This window comes from Mustelus asterias, chromosome 13, assembly GCF_964213995.1.
Source record: "Mustelus asterias chromosome 13, sMusAst1.hap1.1, whole genome shotgun sequence".
Classification (NCBI taxonomy): Eukaryota; Metazoa; Chordata; class Chondrichthyes; order Carcharhiniformes; family Triakidae; genus Mustelus; species Mustelus asterias.
In genome coordinates, this window is record NC_135813.1 from 20,357,211 (window position 1) to 20,377,846 (window position 20,636).

Consider the following 20,636-nt stretch of genomic DNA (forward strand, 5'->3'; position numbering starts at 1 on the left):
TTCATGCAGGAGGCATGAAAATTGAGCAACTGTGTCACCGCGCAATGCATAGACCATGAACTTTATTACTTTACATCAAAATAACAGGGCATATTTTACCCAGGAGATTCAGATGTGTTTCGGGTGTGAATGAGGAGACAGTGGCAACTAGGAATGGCACATTTATAATCAGACTATCACCGGCCCTACAATGTACCAAGTTATCTGTTTGTATAATTGTTAATTTTTAGGATTAAGCAAACTGATCAGAGATTTGGCAAACAATGAGAATCAATTTAACTATTGTTTTGGGGGGGGGGGGGGGCAGTGCGAAGAAATAGATATGAGATTGCTGTAGTAATGACCCTCCTCGGCATATACATATAACACTTGAATTGATGTATGGTATGTATGGTCCTAACCATGTCCTGGTACTGATTAAAATATTCAAACATGTTGACTGTAACTACTTACAGAACATAGAACATTACAGCGCAGTACAGCAGTACAGGCCCTTCAGTCCTCGATGTTGCGCTGACCAGTGGAACCAATCTAAAGCCCCTCTAATCTACACTATTCCAATATCATCCATATGTTTATCCAATAACCATTTGAATGCTCTTAATGTTGACGAGTCCACTACTGCTGCAGGCTGGGCATTCCACGCTCTTACTACTCTCTGAGTAAAGGACCTACCTCTAACATCTGTCCTATATCTCTCACCCCTCAATTTAAAGCTGTGTCCCCTCGTGCTAGCCAACACCATCCGAGGAAAAAGGCTCTCACTATCCATCCTATCTAATCCTCTGATCATCTTGTACGCCTCTATTAAGTCACCTCTTAACCTTCTTCTCTCTAACGAAAACAACCTCAAGCCCCTCAGCCTTTCCTCATACGATTTTCCCACCATACCAGGCAACATCCTGGTAAATCTCCTCTGCACCCTTTCCAACACTTCCACATCTTTCCTATAATGCGGCGACCAGAACTGTATGCAATACTCCAAATGCGGCCGCACCAGAGTTTTGTACAGTTGCAGCATGACCTCCTGGCTCCGAAACTCAATCCCTCTACCAATAAAGGCTAACATACCGTACGCCTTCTTAACAACCCTATCAACCTGGGTGCCAACTTTCAAGGATCTATGCACATGGACACCCAGATCCCTCTGTTCATCCACACTAAAGTATCTTACCATTAGCCTAGTACTCTGTATTCCTGTTACTCCTTCCAAAGTGAATCACCTCACACTTTTCCGCATTAAACTCCATTTGCCACTTCTCAGCCCAGCTCTGCAGCTTACCTATGTCCCTCTGTAACCTGCCACTTCCCTCCGCACTGTCTACAACTCCACCGACTTTAGTGTCATCCGCAAATTTACTAATCCATCCTTCCATGCCCTCATCCAAGTCATTAATAAAATTGACAAACAGCAGTGGCCCCAAAACAGATCCTTGCGGTACACCACTAGTAACTGAACTCCAGGATGAATATTTCCCATCAACCACCACCCTCTGTTTTCTTACAGCTAGCCAATTCCTGATCCAAACCACTAAATCACCCTCAATCCCATGTGTCCGTATTTTCTGCAAAAGCTTAGCATGGGGAACCTTATCAAACGCTTTGCTGAAATCCATATACACCACATCAACCGCTTTACCCTCATCCACCTCTTTGGTCACCTTCTCAAAGAACTCAATAAGGTTTGTGAGGCACGACCTACCCTTCACAAAACCGTGCTGACTATCCCTAATCAAATTATTCCTTTCTAGGTGATTATAAATCCTATCTCTTATAATCCTTTCCAATACTTTGCCCACAACAGAAGTAAGGCTCACCGGTCTATAATTATCAGGGTTGTCCCTACTCCCCTTCTTGAACATGGGGACAACATTTGCTATCCTCCAGTCTTCTGGCATTGTTCCTGTAGACAATGATGACACAAAGATCAAAGCCAAAGGCTCTGCAATCTCCTCTCTAGCCTCCCAGAAAATCCTAGGATAAATCCCATCCGGCCCAGGGGACTTATCTATTTTTACCCTTTCCAGAATTGCTAACCCTCCTCCTTATGAACATCAATCCCATCCAGTCCAACAGCCTGCATCTCAGTACTCCCCTCGACAACACTGTCCCTCTCCAGTGTGAATACCGACAAAAAATATTCATTTAGTGCCTCTCCTACCTCTTCAGACTCCATGCACAACTTCCCACTACTGTCCTTGACTGGCCCTAATCTTACTCTAGTCATTCTTTTACTCCTGACATACCTATAGAAAGCTTTAGGGTTTTCCTTGATCCTACCTGCCAAAGACTTCTCATGTCCCCTCCTGGCTCTTCTTAACTCTTTCTTTAGGTCCTTCCTGGCTAACTTGTAACTCTCAAGCGCCCTAACTGAGCCTTCACGTCTCATCTTAACATAAGTCTCCTTCTTCCTCTTCACAAGAGATTCAACCTCCTTAGTAAACCACGGTTCTCTCACACGTCTGCTTCCTCCCTGCCTGACAGGTACATATTTATCAAGGACGCGTAGTAGCTGTTCCTTGAACAAGTTCCACATTACAATTGTGCCCATCCCCTGCAGTTTCCTTCCCCAACCTATGCCAGCTAAATCTCGCCTAATCGCATCATAATTTCCTTTCCCCCAGCTATAACTCTTGCCCTTTGGTATATACCTATCCTTTTCTGTATCAGCAGTTAGATGTAATTGAATGCAATTTCTACTGTGCTGCTCTATTTGCAAACAAAGTTTATCTGGTGGTAACACATAAGAAAGAAAGCTCTATACAGTGACTGAGAAAAATCATTGAATTGACAGTCCAATGTACTGAATTGTATTGGTGGGGTTGACCTGTGATAAACATTTGCTATTGTCTATTTATTTTTCATCTATTTAGTTGACCATTGCACATTTAGTAATTTAAGCAGCAATGCTCTTGTCATGTTCTAATTATTTCTGATGCACGTGGTTTCTTCACAGAGCATTGGGAAATGAGCAACACAAGGTACAAGAAAGATGTGAACCATTGCACCGATTCTCCCAGCATCTGCAGGCTAGGAGACTCAAGTGGAGGTTGATTTCTGGCGCCATCAGTGCCGCGCCAATTTAAATTATGCTAATGATCATGAGTCCCTCTCTCCAGCTCTCTCCTCCCCACCCCACGCCAGCCAGGTGTGTTTCACTCCAACAAGGTTTGCAATAGCTCCCCACCCCACTAGCAGGGAGCTGGCGGCCGAACCCCGCTGGAGCAAAGGGGGGGGCCATGCAGGCCCCCCAGGAGGTTGACGGTAAGAAGGGAGTGCCCCCTGGGCATTGCCAGCTTGGCAATGCCAATCAGGCCCCTTGGCAGTGCCCAAGGGGCAAAGTGGCAACGTCAGGGAGCACTTTGGCACTGCCACTTGGGGGAGAAATCAAGGTGGCCCGGGGGGGGGGGGGGGGGGCTTTTGCGGCCAGCAATAGGGGGATCACAGGGCTGGCCATCGATTGAGCTGGCTAGCGATCAAGAGGCCGGCAGTATGGGGCTACTTTGCGTACGTTGATCTCCGCTATGAGATTGGTTCATGTGCAGTGGCCTGCTCTGCGCTATGCTGCTGGCCTCTTGGGTGGGAATAGGCCCGGCCCACTAATTTTTAATGAGATTCATACTAGTGCACTCTGCAGTGCACAGAGTGTGGGAGATTCATTTTGAAAATCCCGCAGAAAAACCAATGGGATTTACTCCAGTTTTTACGTGAATTCGGCACTTAGAATTTATTTGGGCGAATCCCACCCCATGTTTGTTCACTATCCTTCCAAAATCCATGTCAGGTACTCCGAGTCTGACACAGATAATGATGGGGTGGAAGAATCACATACAGCGCCACTCTGGGGGTCAATCAGAAGAGGAAGGTGCAGTACTTGGTTTACTCACTTGACTTTGAAATAACTTTGCTACATATCTCATCAATCTTTTATTAATACCTTTCAAGAAAGCTTAATGAAGAACCCCCTGAAACAAACAGTCAAACAAAGCAACAGAAGATGATCTCAATTTTTCTGTTTCAGACCTCCAAGCACCCCTTGTGCAAATGCTCAATTAAGGAGGAAATGATTCCTGGATATCCATGTCAGCAAACTTGCCAGGAACATCATTCACCTGAAGGGAGGCAGCATGAATATTGAATACATTCTGAATACATACTGAAACTCATTTCCAAACTCCGCGGCCTGGGCCTCGGCTCCTCCCTCTACGACTGGATCCTGAACTTCCTAACCCACAAACAGTAAGGATAGGCAACAACACCTCCTCCATGAACATCCTCAACACTGGTGCCTCACAAGGCTGTGTCCTCAGCCTCCTACTATACTCCTTATACATCTAATACTGTGTGGACAAATTCCCCTCCAACCCGATTTTCAAGTTTGCTGATGACACCACCACAATGGGTTGGATCTTAAACAGTGACAAGACAGAGTACAGGAATGAGATAAAGAATCTGGTGAACTGGTGTGACGACAATAATCTCTCCCTCAACGTCAACAAAACGAAGGAGATAGTTATCGACTTCAGGAAGTATAGTGGAGAACATGCCCCTGTCTACATCAATGGGGACGAAGTAGAAATGGTCAAGAGCTTCAGGTGTCCAGATCACCAACAACCTGTCCTGGTCCCCTCATGTCGACGCTATAGTTAAGAAAACCCACCAACGCCTCTACTGTCTCAGAAGACTAAGGAAATTTGGAATGTCAGCTATGACTCTCACCATAGAAAGCATTCTTTCCGGTTGTATCACGGCTTGGTCTGGCTCTTGCTCTGCCCAAGACCGCAAGAAATCACAAAAGGTCCCGAATGTAGCCCAATCCATCATGCAAACCAGCCTCCCATCCATTGACACTGTCTACACTTCCCACTGCCTCGGGAAAACAGCCAGCATAATTAAGGACCCTACACACCCCGGACATACTCTCTTCCACCTTCTTCCGTCGGGAAAAAGATACAAAAGTCTGAGGTCACGTACCAACCGACTCAAGAACAGCTTCTTCCCTGCTGCCATCAGACTTCTGAATGGACCTACCTCGCATTAAGTTGATCCTTCTCCACACCCTAACTATGACTGTAACACTACATTCTGCACTCTCTCCTTTCCTTCTCTATGAATGGTATGCTTTGTCCGCATAGCCTGCAAGAAACAATACTTTTCACTGTGTACTAATACATGTGACAATAATAAATCAAATCAAATCCATTCCAATACCAATTGACACAAATTCTCAATGGCTAACCTTCCCCTCATGTCCTAATTATCTTGCATGAGAAAATGGCGCACAGGACACATCAGAGGCAGGCCACTGGATGAAGTATGCCCACTTTTAAACCTCTAATTTTCTACAACACTGACTACATTTCAAAAGTACTTCAATGGCTGTAAAGTGCTTGGTCATGATAGGTACTGCACAAATCGTTCTTCTTTCTCAGGCCTGTAAAAAAGGATGTTGAAAGAATATCTTACCTACATGCAAGATCTGAGGATGTGCAAGGACAAACAAGTGCCACTCTCTACAATGTCTTCTGCCATTGGAAAATGCTATAACCCATTATGAAGGCGGTAACAGCAGGACATGTGGAAAATCATACAATCAGGTAGAGTTAACATGGTTTTGTGAAAGGGAAATAGTGTTTGTTTAATTTAACAGAGCTCTTTGAGGAAGTAACAAGCAAGATGGATAAAGGGGAACCTGTAGATGTGGTGTATTTGGATTTCCAAAAACCATTTGATAAGGCACTACTTCAAAGGTTACTGCACAAAATAAATAGCTCATGACCTAGGAGGTAATTTATAAGGCTTTGTGATTGTAATTAGTTCCTAATTCTTGGAGTCTTGGCTTGGCCATGACCTGCAAGGTACAAAAAACCAGTTATTGTAAATTGAGCAGAAGTTATTAAGTAAGTTGCAAAATCCTTAACAAAAAGCAGTGTCGACAACGTGGAAATACCTTATCCCCCCCAAGCCCCAGGACTCCTGGGTTGCCAACAGCAGAGTGATGTCAATTTCTGTTTTCTCATCTCTTGAAGCTTTCTCTAAGATTATGCCAGGGACGGTTCTCAGCTTCCAACTTTTTCCCTGTTTTCGACCTTTTCTCATCTCATATTTGAGATTGGTCCGAATTAACCCTCTCAACTGGCTAGGTTTGGGTGTCATCTGATGGCACCCCACCTCCATAGTCTTTCAGTTCCTTGGCAGGCAGGCCCAAACAAATATCCAGTTAATTTTGCCCTCGGCTCCGGGTCACATTCCATTGTGAACAAAATCCCTTCTTGTATAAACAATGTTACATCCTTTTATCAACAGTCACGCAACATTGACAAGTCATTTACTATTCACACATACCTTACATTAATTAAAATGTTGTTTCATCCTTATTTTAGCAGATTTGAGAAAGACCCCTTTAAAATATAGGTGCACTACACTACAAGATACAGTTAATATGTTAAAAATCCAAATATATTGCCTTCCAAAATGAAAATGAAACTACATTCTGAGCTTAGCTGCAAGCCAGAACAAAGACCACGAATGGAGGAAGGAGTCATTCTCTCAGGTGCAAAAACAATTATTGGAAAAGCTGTTTTGCCACAGCTTTTGCTTGGCAGCTTTTGCTCAACAACTTAAAGGAAAACCCAAAATTAGTAAAACTCTCAAAAGTAGTGGAATCATTAAAATCTTACAGTTAATAGTGTAGCCACACGGCCTTAACTATTTACAATTTATATTAGTAACTTCAATGAAGAGACTGAATGTATAGTAGTGAAATTTGCTGATATCATGAAAGATATCAGGAGCGCAAATTGTCAAGAGAACATAAAGAGTCTACAAAGGGACTTAGGTAGGTTGAGTGGGCAAAAACTTGGCAAAAGGAGTATAATGTGAGAAAATGTGAACTTGTCCACTTTGACAGGAGGAATGGAAAAGCAGTTTATTATTTGAATGGAGAGAGCCTGCAGAACTTTGTGTTAGAGGGATCTGGCTATTCTGGCACATGAATCACAAAACATTGATATGCATCACAATTGGCATTTATTGCAATGGGAATTAAGTATAAAAGTAAAGATAAGTACTAATTTTAGACTTGGAATGTTTGTTTTAAGCAGAGCTAATGCACTTGTGTTTACTTGTGTTTCCCCTGGCAGTTTCAGTGTAGTTTTGATTAGGTTGATTGACAGGAACAGAGAGAGTCATGTACTTAATGGGAGGAGCTGAGTTGCAGGAAAGAAGTATTATTTTTAGTTTCATTGCTTTTAGTTGCAACTTGGGTTGCCAGAAGAAACAGGTGTCTCTCTCCGCGGAGGTGTTCTAAGAGCTCTAGGACTGTTAACCTAAGACAAGCAAGTATGCCTGTGTTTTGCTAACTAATTTTAAAGAGAAACCTGAGTCTATAAAAGAAATATCGCTTGATTGGAACTCATGATAGGTTAGCAGTTAAGAATTGTATCTTGTCATGTTTAAGTATTGTTCAATTGTTAAAGGTAAGCCAATTCATCTGTTAATAGTTACACTGTGTTGTTCAATAAAAGTTTGTTTTGATAAAAGTTTGTTAGTAGAATTGTGCTTGGAATGAAACATCTTATCCTCATATTAATGCCAAAATAGAAAATTGCAGGTGTCTCATCTGATTTCATAATATTCCTTGGGGTTTCTGATCTGGTACCCTAACAATAAGATCCTGAAGGGAATTGACATGATAGATGCTGAGAGGATATTTTCCCCTTGTAGGGAGTCTAGAACTATGGGATACAGTTTAAAAATAATAAGTCTTCCATTTAAGATTGATATATGACTTCTTTATTCTGAGGATTCTTAATCTGTGGAATTCTTTTCTCCAGAGAGCAGTCTGGATTCTTGAATATATCCAGGGCTGAGTTCGATGGATTATTGATTGACAAAGCAGTCAAGGGTTATCAGGGGAGGACAGGAACGTGGAGTTGCGGCCTCATTTAGATCAGCCATGATCTTATTGAATGGTGGAGCAAGGCTTGAGGGGCTGAATGGCCTAAGATGGAAGATTTTAACCAGGCAGTTACTACCATTTTTAATGCACCCCAGATCTCAATCTCAGATTTAAATTTAACAATTGATCATCAATTGCAGTTTTTGGAAGAAATCGAAACCTTTACCATCCTTTGTGTGTAATGTTTTCCTAATTTCACTCCTGAAAGACCTGGTTTCAATTTTTAGATTATGTTCTCTAGTTCTCGAGTCCTCTAAATTAATTGAACATTTACTGCATTCTATTTCCTTCATTACAACAGTAATTGCTCTTTTGGAGAGTCGGTGCAAACTCAATGGGCAGAATGGTCTCCTTCTGCACTGTAGGGGTTCTATGGTTCTATGTTCAGTATTAAATTATGCAATTAACACAGTGTGCATTACAATAGCATCCACTAGATTTTTCTCCGTATAGTAGCTCCTGAACTTACGCAGTCTTAAGCTGGAGACTCCACATTCATTTGCAAGGAATTCATTACCTCAATGACTTAAAAGTTTTCCTGGCTCCCAGTTAGTTGAGTGTTCCTTTTTGACAAGTTTTAAAACTGTTTTCTTCCTCTTTGCAGCTATCGTCTCCTGTTTTGCTGCCTTGCTTCCCCACCACCCAGCCTTGCTAGCACTACTCCCAGGTCTTGCCAGCCTTGCTTTCCCCGCTTCACCCCGAGGCTTTGGCAGCCTCGCACTCCCTCCATTCTTAACCCCCAGCCTTAGTGGCCTTGTTCATTGCTGCCACCTGCCATCCCATTGTTCACAGGTTGTATCTCTGCTGTGCTTGCAGCTAATCGGCTGATTCTATTAATTCCATGCATAGGACAGCTTTTTTGTGATTGGTTGTTCCCGTGTGATTTTTCCAGGGCTTTTGAGGATGAATTCGCCTGCTGCTCTCATGTATTTTGAACCTTGAACCCAAGTATATTTGAAGAAGTGGCCAAACGTTTGTCCAAATGGGTTGGTTTTAACAAGGATCTTAGAGAAAGGGGAGAATAAGAGGTGCAGTAGTTTGAGTAGGGAGTCCTAGAGCAAGGGGCCTAGATGGAGCAGAGGATGAAAGGCTGCATTCCAGGCCAGCTTCAATGGAACAGAAAGGGGGTGGTGTAGCCATGGAAGAGATAAGTTGAATTAAACATGTGAAATTTTAAATGCGGGGTACTGAGGAACCAGGAGCTGATATAGGTCAGTTTGGACACAGGTTTAAATGTTCTAGTCTTTCGGAGATTACTTTCTTAAGAGTTTTACAGGTCAGTGTCTTAAATTTTTAGCGGTTTCTGTCAAGTATTTCAGTGATTTGAAGGTCAGTGGACTGCCTATCATGACAGGCCAACAGGGACCCATTGCATGTGTCTCATGTTCCACATGGGTTCTCCAAAGCACTTCATACACCTTGGATATCAATGTGCGCAGGAAATGTCGCCAGTTGCTCAAGCTCCGAGTTTCAGAGCTTGAGGAGCAGTTGGAGTCACTGCAGCGTATCTAGGAATCTGAGAATTTCCTGAAATGCACGTTCTAGGAGGTAGTCTAACTCTCTTTTGATCTCCAATGTTCTTAGCTATTCACTACTGAAATGATCCTTGATAACTCCTACAAACCTGCATTGAAACCTATTTGCCTGTTATTCCACAATCTGCCCATGTCTCTTTGTAATTTTATGCTCTCAACTTCATTTACTATATCACCATTGCGTAACTGGTAAACTTAGATATCTAGCTTTCTAATGTGTTAATAACATGATTTTAAAAATACATATTTATTTATCCACAGGGTGAGGGTATCACTGGCTAGGCCAACATTTATTGTCCATTCCTAATTGCCCTTGAGACTGTGGTGGTGAGTCACCTTCTTGAACCGTTTTCTTGAACCACTGTAGTCCCTATGGTATAAGCACACCCACAATGCTATTAGAGAGGTAGCTCCTGGATTTTGCCCCAGTGACAGTGAAGGAATGGCGATGTATTTCCAAGTCAGGTGTTTGGCTTGGAGGGGAGCTTCCAGGTGATGGTGTCCCAATGCATCTGCTGCCCTTGTCCTTCGAAGTGGTATTAGTTTGGAAGATACTGTTGAAGGAGTCTTGGTGAGTTGTTGCAGTGCATCTAATGTATGGTACACATTGCTGCCACTGTGCTTCAGTGATGGGGGAATGAATGTTGAAGGTAGTAGATGGGCTGCCAAACAAGCAGACTGCTTTGTTCTGGATGGTGTTGAAGTTCTTCAGTGTTGTTGGAGCTGCACTCATCCAGGCAAGTGGAGAATATTCCATTACACTCTTATTTTGTGCCTTCTGGATACTGGACAAGTTTTGGGGAATCAGAGGATAAGTCACTTGCTGCAGAATTCCCAGCCTCTGACCTGCTATTGTAGCCACATAAAAATGGCTGAACCAGGTCAGTTTCTGGTCAAAAGTAACACCCAGGATGTTGATAGTGGGGGATTCAGTGATAGTAATGTCACTGAATGTCAAGGAGAGATGGTTAGATCCTTTCTTGTTCAACAGAATTGGAAGGAAAATTGAGAGAAAAATAGTTACAATATTAGTTCACACAATTGAATAGTTGAGCTCTCAGCATAGATCCTTGTGGGACACCACTAGTCACTTCCTTCCAATTTGACTACATACTCATTTTCTTGTCTCCTTGTGCAGTTCAGTCTATCATTAATTTAGTTTATTTGAACTGTCGAATATACTATCCTCTTCCTCTCAGTGAAGATTGACACAGAAGAATTATTTAGCGAGTCTGTAATTTCTTTGCTTCCATTTGTAATATTACCCATGTCTGTTTTAAAGGGCCCACAATTTCCCAGCTAACCTTGTGATGTATAATGGTATTTTTGTGCTAATTTGATGTCTCTACAGGTTTACTGTTATTTTGCTGTTCCTCTTTTGCAGCTTTATTTTTTTGTCAGTTTTTATGCTTTATATTCCCTAGTTCTCTGGATTTACATTGTTCTTTGCACGTTTGTATGTTCTTTCCTTTAATCTTTCATCTCTTTTGCCAACCATTGCGATTTTATTTGACAATCACAGAATTGTTAAGGTGCAAAAAGAGGCCTGTACCAGGTTTTCAAATGAGCATCATGACTTAGCTCCATTCTCCTGCCTTTTCCATGTAACCTTGCATTGTTTATATTCAAAAAATCATCCAAAGCCCTCTTGAATGCCTCAATTAAATCTTTTTGAAAGTTTTTTCTCACATCACGTTTGCTTTTTTTGCAAGTCACTTTCAATCTGTGCAGTCTCGTTCTTGATCCTTTTACGAGCGAGAGCAGCTTCTCCTTATCTACTCTTTCCAGCCCCTCATGATTTTGAACATCTCTATCAAATCTCCTTTTAGCCTTCTTCTCTCCAAGGAGAACAATCCCAACCTCTCCAATCTATCCTCATAACCGAAGTTTCACATCCCTGGAACCATTATTGCAAACCTCTTCTGCACTCTCTCCAATGGGTTCACATCCTAAATAGTGTGTAATGGATACACTAGCTGATGTCTAACTAGTGTCTTGTATAAGTTCAGTATAACTTCCTTGCTCTTGTACTCTATTAATAAAGCCCAGGATACTGTATGCTGTATTAACTGTTCTCTCCACATGTTCTGCTACTTTTAGTGATCAATGCATGTATATACCCAGGTCCTCTGTTCCTGTACCCTCTTAGAATTTTAGCCCTTATTTTATGTTGTATATCCATGTTCTTCCTACCAAAATGCATGACCACACACTGCCATGTGCAAACTCCACCAACAGGTCTATGTTCGTTTGAAGTTCTGCATTGTCTTCCTCAAAGTCTGTAATGCTTCCAAGTTTTGTGTCATCCACAAACTTTGAAATCGTCTCCTGTATACCAAAATCCTGAACATTTATATCAGGAAAAGCAAGGAGCCCAATACTGAGCCCTGGGGAACACCACGACAAATCTTCCTCCTGCTGGTAAAATATCCTATTACTTGGATATCCTATAATATCCTATAATTTTGTATCCACATTGCTAGTCCCTTTTATTCCATGAGCTATAACTTTTCTCACAAGTCTGTTGTGTGGCACTGTATCAAATGCTTTTTGAAAGTCCACATCAACAGCATTATCTTCATTGACCCTATTACCTATTCAAAAACTCCCGAGTTAGTTAAACACTGTTTCCCTTTTTGAAATCTATGCTGGCTCTTCTTAACCAACCCACATTTTTCCTTGTGACTACCAATTCTAGCCCTAATAATTGTTTCTAGAAGCTTCCCTGCCACTGAAGTTAAACTGATTGGTTGTAATTGCTTGGTTTATCCTTACAACCTTTCTTGAACAAGGCCATGACGTCTGTAATTCTCCATCTTCTGGCATCTCCTGAGTCTAAAGACTGAAAGATAATGGCAAGTAAAGTTTATTTATTAGTCACAAGTAGGCTTACATTAACACGGCAATGAAGTTACTGTGAAAATCCCCTAGGTGCCTGTTCGGGTACACAAAGGGAGACTTTAGTATCGCTAATGCACCTAACCAGCACGTCTTTCAGACTGTGGGAGGAAACCGGAGCATCCGGAGGAAACCCACTCAGACACAGGAAGAATGTGCAAACTCCACACAGACGGTAGAACTCTTGCCCCTTAGGGGGATATACTTGCTTTGTATTAAGTTAAATACTTTATTGAATATCATTGGTGTGCAACATTTATCTGTTAACAGTTTTGACCAGTTTGCTGTGATCAGTCTCAGACAGCTTTAAACTTTGGTCTATTCTGCATCACTTTTTTCTCCACTTTACACTCTGTGGCAATATAAACCCCTCTATCATCCTGAATCTGTTCCACCTCTTTGGCTGCAACGGAGCCCTAATATCTCAAACTTCTACTGAAGTTTAGCTTGTTGTTTGTATTCTGCTGGGTAAATTCATACCACAGTAAGAGTTTTAACAACTCCACTCCGAAAGCTAATGGCATTTGCTACCAAATAAACCTGTTGGACTTTAACCTGGTGTTGTTAAAACTCTTACTGTATTTACCCCAGTCCAACGCTGGCATCGCCACATCATAAATTCATACCAGACATTGTCAGAATCCCAAGATGAATATTTTGCTTTTGTTTCCTCCCCACCTCCCTTTGCCTGATGGTATTTACTATAGCTATCAGCAAAAGGGTGCTCCTATCGCTGTCTGGTATTTAGCCGCCGATGGCCACTCCTTGAGTACTGGCAGCCGATTCAATTCTGAAGGCACCTCAACTCAAACAAGCTTGATCCTGCTGTAGAGGTGAACATTTTTTTTGCTCCTAGCTGGTGGAAAAACTAAGTTGGCATAGTTTTGGAAACGGACGTGAGACTTTCTGGCCTGAATAGCTCAAAAGCAGACTTACGATCGAATTCATACATCGGAAACAATGCTCAAAGTGACAAAGGGCAGCACAGTGGTTAACACTGGTGCCTCACTGGCTAGGGACCTCGATTCAATTCCCGACTTGGGTCACTGTTTGTGTGGCGTCTGCACATTCTTCCCATGTCTGCATGGGTTTCCTCCAGATGCTCCGGTTTCCTCCCACAATCTGAAAGGCATGTTGATTAGTGGCAGCACTAGCTTTCGGAGCTCCAAGCCCCTTCTTCAGGTGAGTGAGGAGTTGTGTTCACAAACAGGGCATATAAAGACACAAACTCAATTTACAAAATAATGGGTGGAATGCAAGTCTTTACAGACAATCAAGTCTTAAAGGTACAGACAATGTGAGTGGCGAGAGGGTTAAGCGCAGGTTAAAGAGATGTGTATTGTCTCCAGCCAGGACAGTTAGTGTTGGCTATGCTAAATTCTCCCTCAGTGTACCCGAACAGGCGCTGGAGTGTGGGGACTAGGGGATTTTCACAGTAACTTCGTTAGTGTCAATGTAAGCCTACCTGTGACACTAATAAAATAAACTGAAGAGTAGAAAGGCCTAACCATTTTTAGGGTCAATCAGAGACATTCTCAGACTGAATAGCTGCAGATACTGAGAGTAAATCGCATTGAAACCATACTAGGACGGTTCCAAGACCACATTCACCGCAAGAGTACCAGGCAGGAAGGTACTGGCCGGTAGTTTATATTTTAAAAACTTTCGAACGGCTCACCCATCGGGCTCAGCTAAAACAGGCGGGAACCGTCCATCAGGGGCTGAATCTTCCAGAACCCACCTGGCCGAGGGGGCGCAATGACGCAACGCGCGCGCAAACAACCGTTGGCGAGCGGAAGGGGGTGGGACCCTCGCAGGGCGAGGGCGGGCCTTGCCCGCGGGTGATTGACAGCAGGGCGAGGGCGGGCCTTGCCCGCGGGTGATTGGCAGCAGGGCTAGGGAGGGTCTTGCCGCGGGTGATTGACAGCGGTACGACGCAATGGCGACTCGAGTTGGGCGGCGGCCGTCGGGTGGGGGTGTGTCGAATAGCCGCGCGTCTTCGCGGCCGGGGGGGGGGGCGGGTCCTCTGCTCCCCCTCTGACGCGGCCGGGGGGGCGGGTCCTCTGACGCGGCCCCCAAAGCCCGTACGTGTCACCCTCCAGAGTGGCCAGCGTGCCGGCTCTGCCCAATCAGCGGCCTCCAACGCAAGGGCAGCTGGCCAATCGCAGCGCTCCACGACGGGGAAGTCCGGATTCTATATAAAGGCAGCAGCGGCAGCGCCGCCGCGTTCAGATCAGTCAGGCTGACAACAGGAGAGGGGGTGAGGAGAGGTAATCGCGGGGACGGTGGCCAAAACCGGTAAGTTTGCCTTTTTGGGGTATTAAATAGGCCTGTATTCAAAACAGCAGGATAATTATGAGCGGCGTGACTTGTTGCGAGCAATGAATGGGTCGAAAGTGAAGATTTTGGGCCGGAAACCAGGAGAGCACAGCGGGGCCGCGTGGCAGTGCCGGCTGCCCTATGATCACCGGCTACCTTTTGGGTCTGGGAACAATAATGTGTGTTCAATATGATTGTAATTGATGAAAGTGATTGATTTGTGCCTGATTGCTTTCACCTGGCTGATGTTTGGGATCCTGTACTCGGCCATTGGGGTGGGAAGAGGGATCAGTGTTGGCTGATATAAAATGGCTTCCGGGGCACCGGTTCGTTTCAGTGGGCTGTGTTTCCAGCTGGATTTGTCTTTTGTTCGCGTTTCAAAGCTGGACTTCCTGCTTTCCTCCTACCTACTCACATTACACTTGAAAGGATTGGGAATAGATGCTGTACAAAAGACTGAAGAACATCAGCTATGATTGAAAATCTAAAGTTGATTTGTGGTTTTTCCTCCAGGGATTCAGTTGTATTATAAAACACAAGTGATTCACAATGAGAGGATTTTTGCTTCTACTGCTTGTCAGCAGTGTCCTTGCTGATGATGATGATAAGAAAGAAAGTGTTGGCACTGTGGTTGGGATTGATCTTGGTACTACGTACTCTTGGTAAGTTTTTAGATTTCTGTGGTTATCCTCTGAAAATAAGTGAAGTTAGAAGGGAATTTCAATATGAACTGCTTTCTCTTTCTAGTGTTGGTGTCTACAAAAATGGACGTGTGGAAATTATTGCTAATGATCAGGGAAACAGAATCACTCCATCATATGTGGCCTTCACATTTGATGGAGAACGTCTGATTGGTGACGCTGCAAAGAACCAGCTGACCTCTAACCCAGAGAACACTGTTTTTGATGCTAAACGCCTTATTGGACGAACCTGGAATGACCCAGCTGTGCAGCAAGATGTCAAATATCTACCTTTTAAGGTAATACTGCAGTGTTAAAGCTCTGGTCAGTGGTGGGATGTTCAATCAGATACTTTTTAATCCAATGGTGTAAATGGAGTATTTTTACATTAGAGGTAGGTAGTGCTCTTTAAGCAGGTTGCACTCAAGAGATGAACATATACTGCAGATGCTGGAAATCAGACTAAATGCTCATCTGGTCAGACAGCATCTATAGTGGAAGTGTTTGTATTTTGGTTCACAATAATTTAACTTCAACATTTAATGCTATTACACACCTGATGCTGCCTGATCGAAGTATTTCCAGCACTTTTCTGTTCCTATTTTATACTTGGAACACAATGTAGACTAATAGTTCAGACATGATGTAAGGCTGAATCTGTGTCTGAGGTGCAAAAGTGCAATTTTTCTTTGAGCATCAAGTTTGTGGTGTTAATTAACACTAAACTAGATCATCTGGCCAATTGTTGTGAAATTAGTTTGCTACATTTTAGAATGTTTATTCATTGGCTTTGAGTTCCAGTGATGAGTAATATGCAGTGGAAATGCAAGTTCTTATTGATTTTTGGCATTTTTAGATCATTGAAAAGAAGAACAAGCCTCATGTCCAAGTTGATGTTTCTGGTGAGGTCAAAACTTTTGCTCCAGAGGAGATTTCTGCTATGGTGTTGACCAAGATGAAAGAAACTGCTGAGGCATACCTTGGCAAGAAGGTATTTGCAGTTGATATTCAGTTTTTAGCCTAAGAAATACATGTTTGCAGTATGATCACTACTTCATTAGTTACATCCTGAAACAAATAGTTGTTTAGAAGGACCCTCAACTGAACATGATTTCAGTAGTTTCCTACCTATATTTCATTTTGTATTCTAAAGCCATGAGTAATTGCTGGAAGTACAGAAGAGGCTACTTCCAAAGTTTGATGGGCCCATATGTTTAAAAATTAAGATATAAAATTATAAGAACATTTTTCCATCAGTCACAGGCTTCCTGTTTGAGAATAGGCTTGATGTTCTGCCACTTGTCACTTGCTATGATTGGCCACCTTGGAAGCTACCTTTTCATCATAACCAAATTCCCACAAGTCTCTTCTCTTTGTTTGAGTGGAGGATGAGGCACTTAACATCCCTGGCAGTTGTAAGATTCCCTAACAGATACAAGAGTACATAATATATCTCGGCCGTACTTGTTTTGTGAAATAATTTAATTTGATCTTCTGTAGGTTACCCATGCTGTAGTAACAGTGCCAGCTTATTTCAATGATGCTCAACGTCAGGCTACAAAAGATGCTGGCACAATTGCTGGCTTGAATGTCATGAGAATCATCAATGAGCCGTGAGTATTTTTGCTGACATAATTTGCTTTGGTAAATGTTGAATGACCGACTTATTGTAAGTTTTTGTGATAAGAATATTGATTCTCTTGAAATATCCTGTGTTTGAAAGACTTGATTTGGACTGTTGCCCTGTCTCTCCAGAACTGCTGCTGCAATTGCCTATGGATTGGATAAGCGTGAGGGTGAAAAGAACATTCTGGTGTTTGACCTTGGTGGTGGTACTTTCGATGTGTCACTGCTTACCATTGACAACGGTGTCTTTGAAGTAGTTGCTACAAATGGAGACACTCACCTGGGTAAGAAACTACTTAGTTACATTTCCATCTTTCTTATGCTTGTCAGAATTTGGTAATTTAAACACGTGTTTTTAATTAGGTGGTGAAGATTTTGATCAGCGTGTGATGGAGCACTTCATGAAGTTGTACAAAAAGAAAACTGGAAAAGATGTTCGGAAGGATAACCGAGCCGTTCAGAAGCTGCGCCGTGAGGTTGAAAAAGCCAAACGTGGTTTGTCTGCCCAGCATCAGGCTAGAATTGAAATTGAATCTTTCTTTGAGGGTGAAGATTTCTCTGAAACTTTAACACGTGCAAAGTTTGAAGAACTGAATATGGTGAGTTAGTGCTCTGCATTGGATTCAAATCCAACTTAACAGTTGGACAATCCATTTTTAGTTGACTTTTGTTCCTTGGACAGTAAAAACACATTTATTGTGATGCTGAAAATTGCAGTAATAAAGGCAAGTCACACAAGATTGCCTTCAGTCTTCTATTTTAAGGTGGGAGGTGCCACCACCTATTCCATTGTATTATACACAGATCAGAACACTGGCGATAGAGGGCTTGTGCAGTCAGTCACACCTGTTGGAGCAGATTATGTGGGGCTTTGGATAGTTTTCATAATGCTCGATGGAGAATCTAGACTTGGCTGTTTAATTACATTGTCTTCCAGTTTAGAATAAAGCTTGCTATTTAAAAACTGAGACGCAGAAGCAGATAAAGCAGGCTAAATATCCACTTCATTTTCTTGCCAACAGGACCTCTTCCGCTCAACCATGAAACCTGTACAGAAAGTGATGGAGGATGCTGATCTGAAGAAGACAGAAATTGATGAAATTGTCCTCGTTGGTGGTTCCACTCGTATTCCTAAAATTCAACAACTGGTGAAGGAGTTCTTCAATGGCAAAGAGCCATCCCGTGGAATCAACCCTGATGAAGCTGTGGCATATGGTGCAGCAGTACAGGCTGGTGTCCTATCTGGAGAGGAAGATACTGGTAGGTGCCAGGGGTTGTATAGTGTTCTGTGTGCAAGATTAATTTGTGACTACTTGATGCCTTCAATGATTTTGAAATGAATTTTGTTTTCTAACTCTGCCTTTGCTCTCTACTTTAACCTAAAATTAGGTGATCTTGTTCTCCTGGATGTTTGCCCCTTGACTCTTGGAATTGAAACGGTTGGTGGTGTCATGACCAAGCTAATCCCACGTAACACAGTGGTCCCAACCAAAAAGTCTCAGATATTTTCAACAGCTTCTGACAACCAACCCACTGTAACTATCAAGGTCTATGAAGGTAAGTTTAACTTTGCCAGTTTATTTTTATTGCATGTTGATTCTAACACAATTCTACTAGAGGGAAATATTCATTCCAGAGTTCCATGATACTGTGGATTGCTGTAGTTTAGACTGCAGTGGACTTGTATGAAACTTTTCAAATCCATCTCGGCATTACAGCATATTGTTCTTGCTTTCATAGGTGAGCGTCCACTGACCAAAGATAACCATCTTCTTGGTACTTTTGACCTGACTGGTATTCCTCCAGCACCTCGTGGTGTTCCCCAGATTGAAGTAACCTTTGAAATAGATGTAAATGGAATCTTGCGTGTTACAGCTGAAGATAAAGGCACTGGAAATAAAAACAAGATCACCATCACAAATGACCAGAACCGCCTGACCCCAGAAGAAATTGAGAGGATGGTGACTGATGCAGAGAAATTTGCCGAAGAGGATCTAAAGCTTAAAGAACGCATCGATGCCAGAAATGACCTAGAAAGCTATGCATATTCTCTGAAGAACCAAATTGGTGATAAAGAAAAACTTGGTGGCAAGCTGTCAACAGAGGACAAAGAAACAATAGAGAAGGCTGTGGAGGAAAAAATTGAATGGCTTGAAGGTCACCAAGATTCTGATATTGAAGACTTCAAAGCCAAGAAGAAGGAGCTTGAAGAGATTGTTCAGCCAATTGTTAGTAAGCTGTATGGAAGTGCAGGTGGAGCCCCTCCAGAAGAGGAAGAGACTGAAAAGGATGAGTTGTAATCAAAGGACTCTTAAAATGTTAATTTTGTAAATAGTGGACTGTTTGGGAAAGAATTATCTCTGAATGATAGGACTTAATTCTTGAATGTATGTGCACAATTTTCACGAGTGGACTGAACATTCTAAAAGGCTCAGTACTTTCCATTGCAGTTCAGCATGAACTATCCAGAGGGAGAACTTGATTGGGAGATTCAAGTTGTCAAGGGGATGAAAATGTTCTCCAAGTACACACCTTTTTCTATTTATTTGAAATCCCTTGTTTGGTCTGTGTAAATGTAGAAAACATTTTCTACTGTATTGACCAATAAATGTTATGTTTGATACAAACATTTCCTTGTCTTGAGGATGTAGATACTTAAAGGTGCTGTGACAAGTTGGCTTTAGAAGAAGAGCAAAATTTTAGAAATCTCAAATGAAAGCAGGGTGCTGGAAAAACTCAGCAGGTTTGGCAGCATCTATGGAGGGAAAGAGCAAAACGGCTACCATTTGAGTGTCAATGACCAGACAGAGCCAAGTTTTTCCAGCATTTTACTATTGAACATGTCCTGCTATTCAAGGAATGAAATTGTTAATTGCTGCAGTTGACTAATTTGGAACACTTTAAATCAGAACACTTTGATTCCACATGCACCAGATGATATATATGCAATAGTATATCTACTTGAATGGGATCAAAGGATTGCAGTTAATCATTGGCAATCCTGAGGGTTTTTATGCCACTGAATGTTGCACTGATTAATCTCCAATTACAATATGTTTAAACTGCCCTCTGTAACAGCACGGGTGCATCAGTTTATTGACCAACTTGCAAATAACTTGATCTTGCTATTTCTTGCCTGAAGTATCCAACACCAGTGTTTTAAGTGAGGTGAGTGTTCTATTTCTGCACTTGGTTATTTTAATCTTTCAAACTTGAAAGTCAAATGAGTTTAAGAAATGACTAATTAGGTCAGGGGGTGTTGCACTTGTCCTGATGTGAATTTTTGGGGGATTTGGAGAAGGACAGTTTTTTCTCTTCCCCTATATCTAGATTTAGGGTTAGATTTCTCTTTTTCTGAAGAGAGCTGTTGCCACTTGGGCTCTGAGTTATCTAATGCCACATTTGTTTACCCAGTGAGTTGGCCAACCATAACACCAGCAAGGCATGTACAATTTCAAAAAACTTTTACATAAGTTTCTTTGGTTTTAACCAACTTTATTAAAATGAACATGTACAACTCTGTATTACAAACACCATCTCAATTTCAATAAAATGCCTTGTACTGTATGACCCTTTAAGACTAACTTTATATATGCACATTTGGATAGCCATATTGTG

The 20,636-nt window shown here is 42.3% G+C and overlaps 1 protein-coding gene across 2 annotated transcripts; it reads left to right on the forward strand.

The window, feature by feature from the left end:
• Positions 1 to 14,574: 14,574 nt before the first annotated feature.
• hspa5 (heat shock protein 5) lies at positions 14,575 to 20,584 on the forward strand. 2 transcript variants are annotated; one of them, XR_013499346.1, is made up of 11 exons: positions 14,575 to 14,691; positions 15,226 to 15,374; positions 15,460 to 15,691; positions 16,249 to 16,383; positions 16,893 to 17,005; positions 17,148 to 17,302; positions 17,382 to 17,617; positions 18,041 to 18,278; positions 18,408 to 18,575; positions 18,759 to 19,741; positions 19,843 to 20,584. XR_013499346.1 is itself a non-coding variant. In XM_078226494.1 (10 exons), exons 2-10 carry the CDS (start codon positions 15,262 to 15,264, stop codon positions 19,316 to 19,318), a joined length of 1,950 nt encoding a protein of 649 aa, XP_078082620.1. In that variant the 5' UTR covers positions 14,575 to 14,691; positions 15,226 to 15,261; the 3' UTR covers positions 19,319 to 20,584. The 2 variants fall into 2 exon arrangements, 1 of the variants encoding a protein (XP_078082620.1); XM_078226494.1 differs by having other exon boundaries at positions 18,759 to 20,584.
• The last annotated feature ends 52 nt before the right edge of the window (positions 20,585 to 20,636 follow it).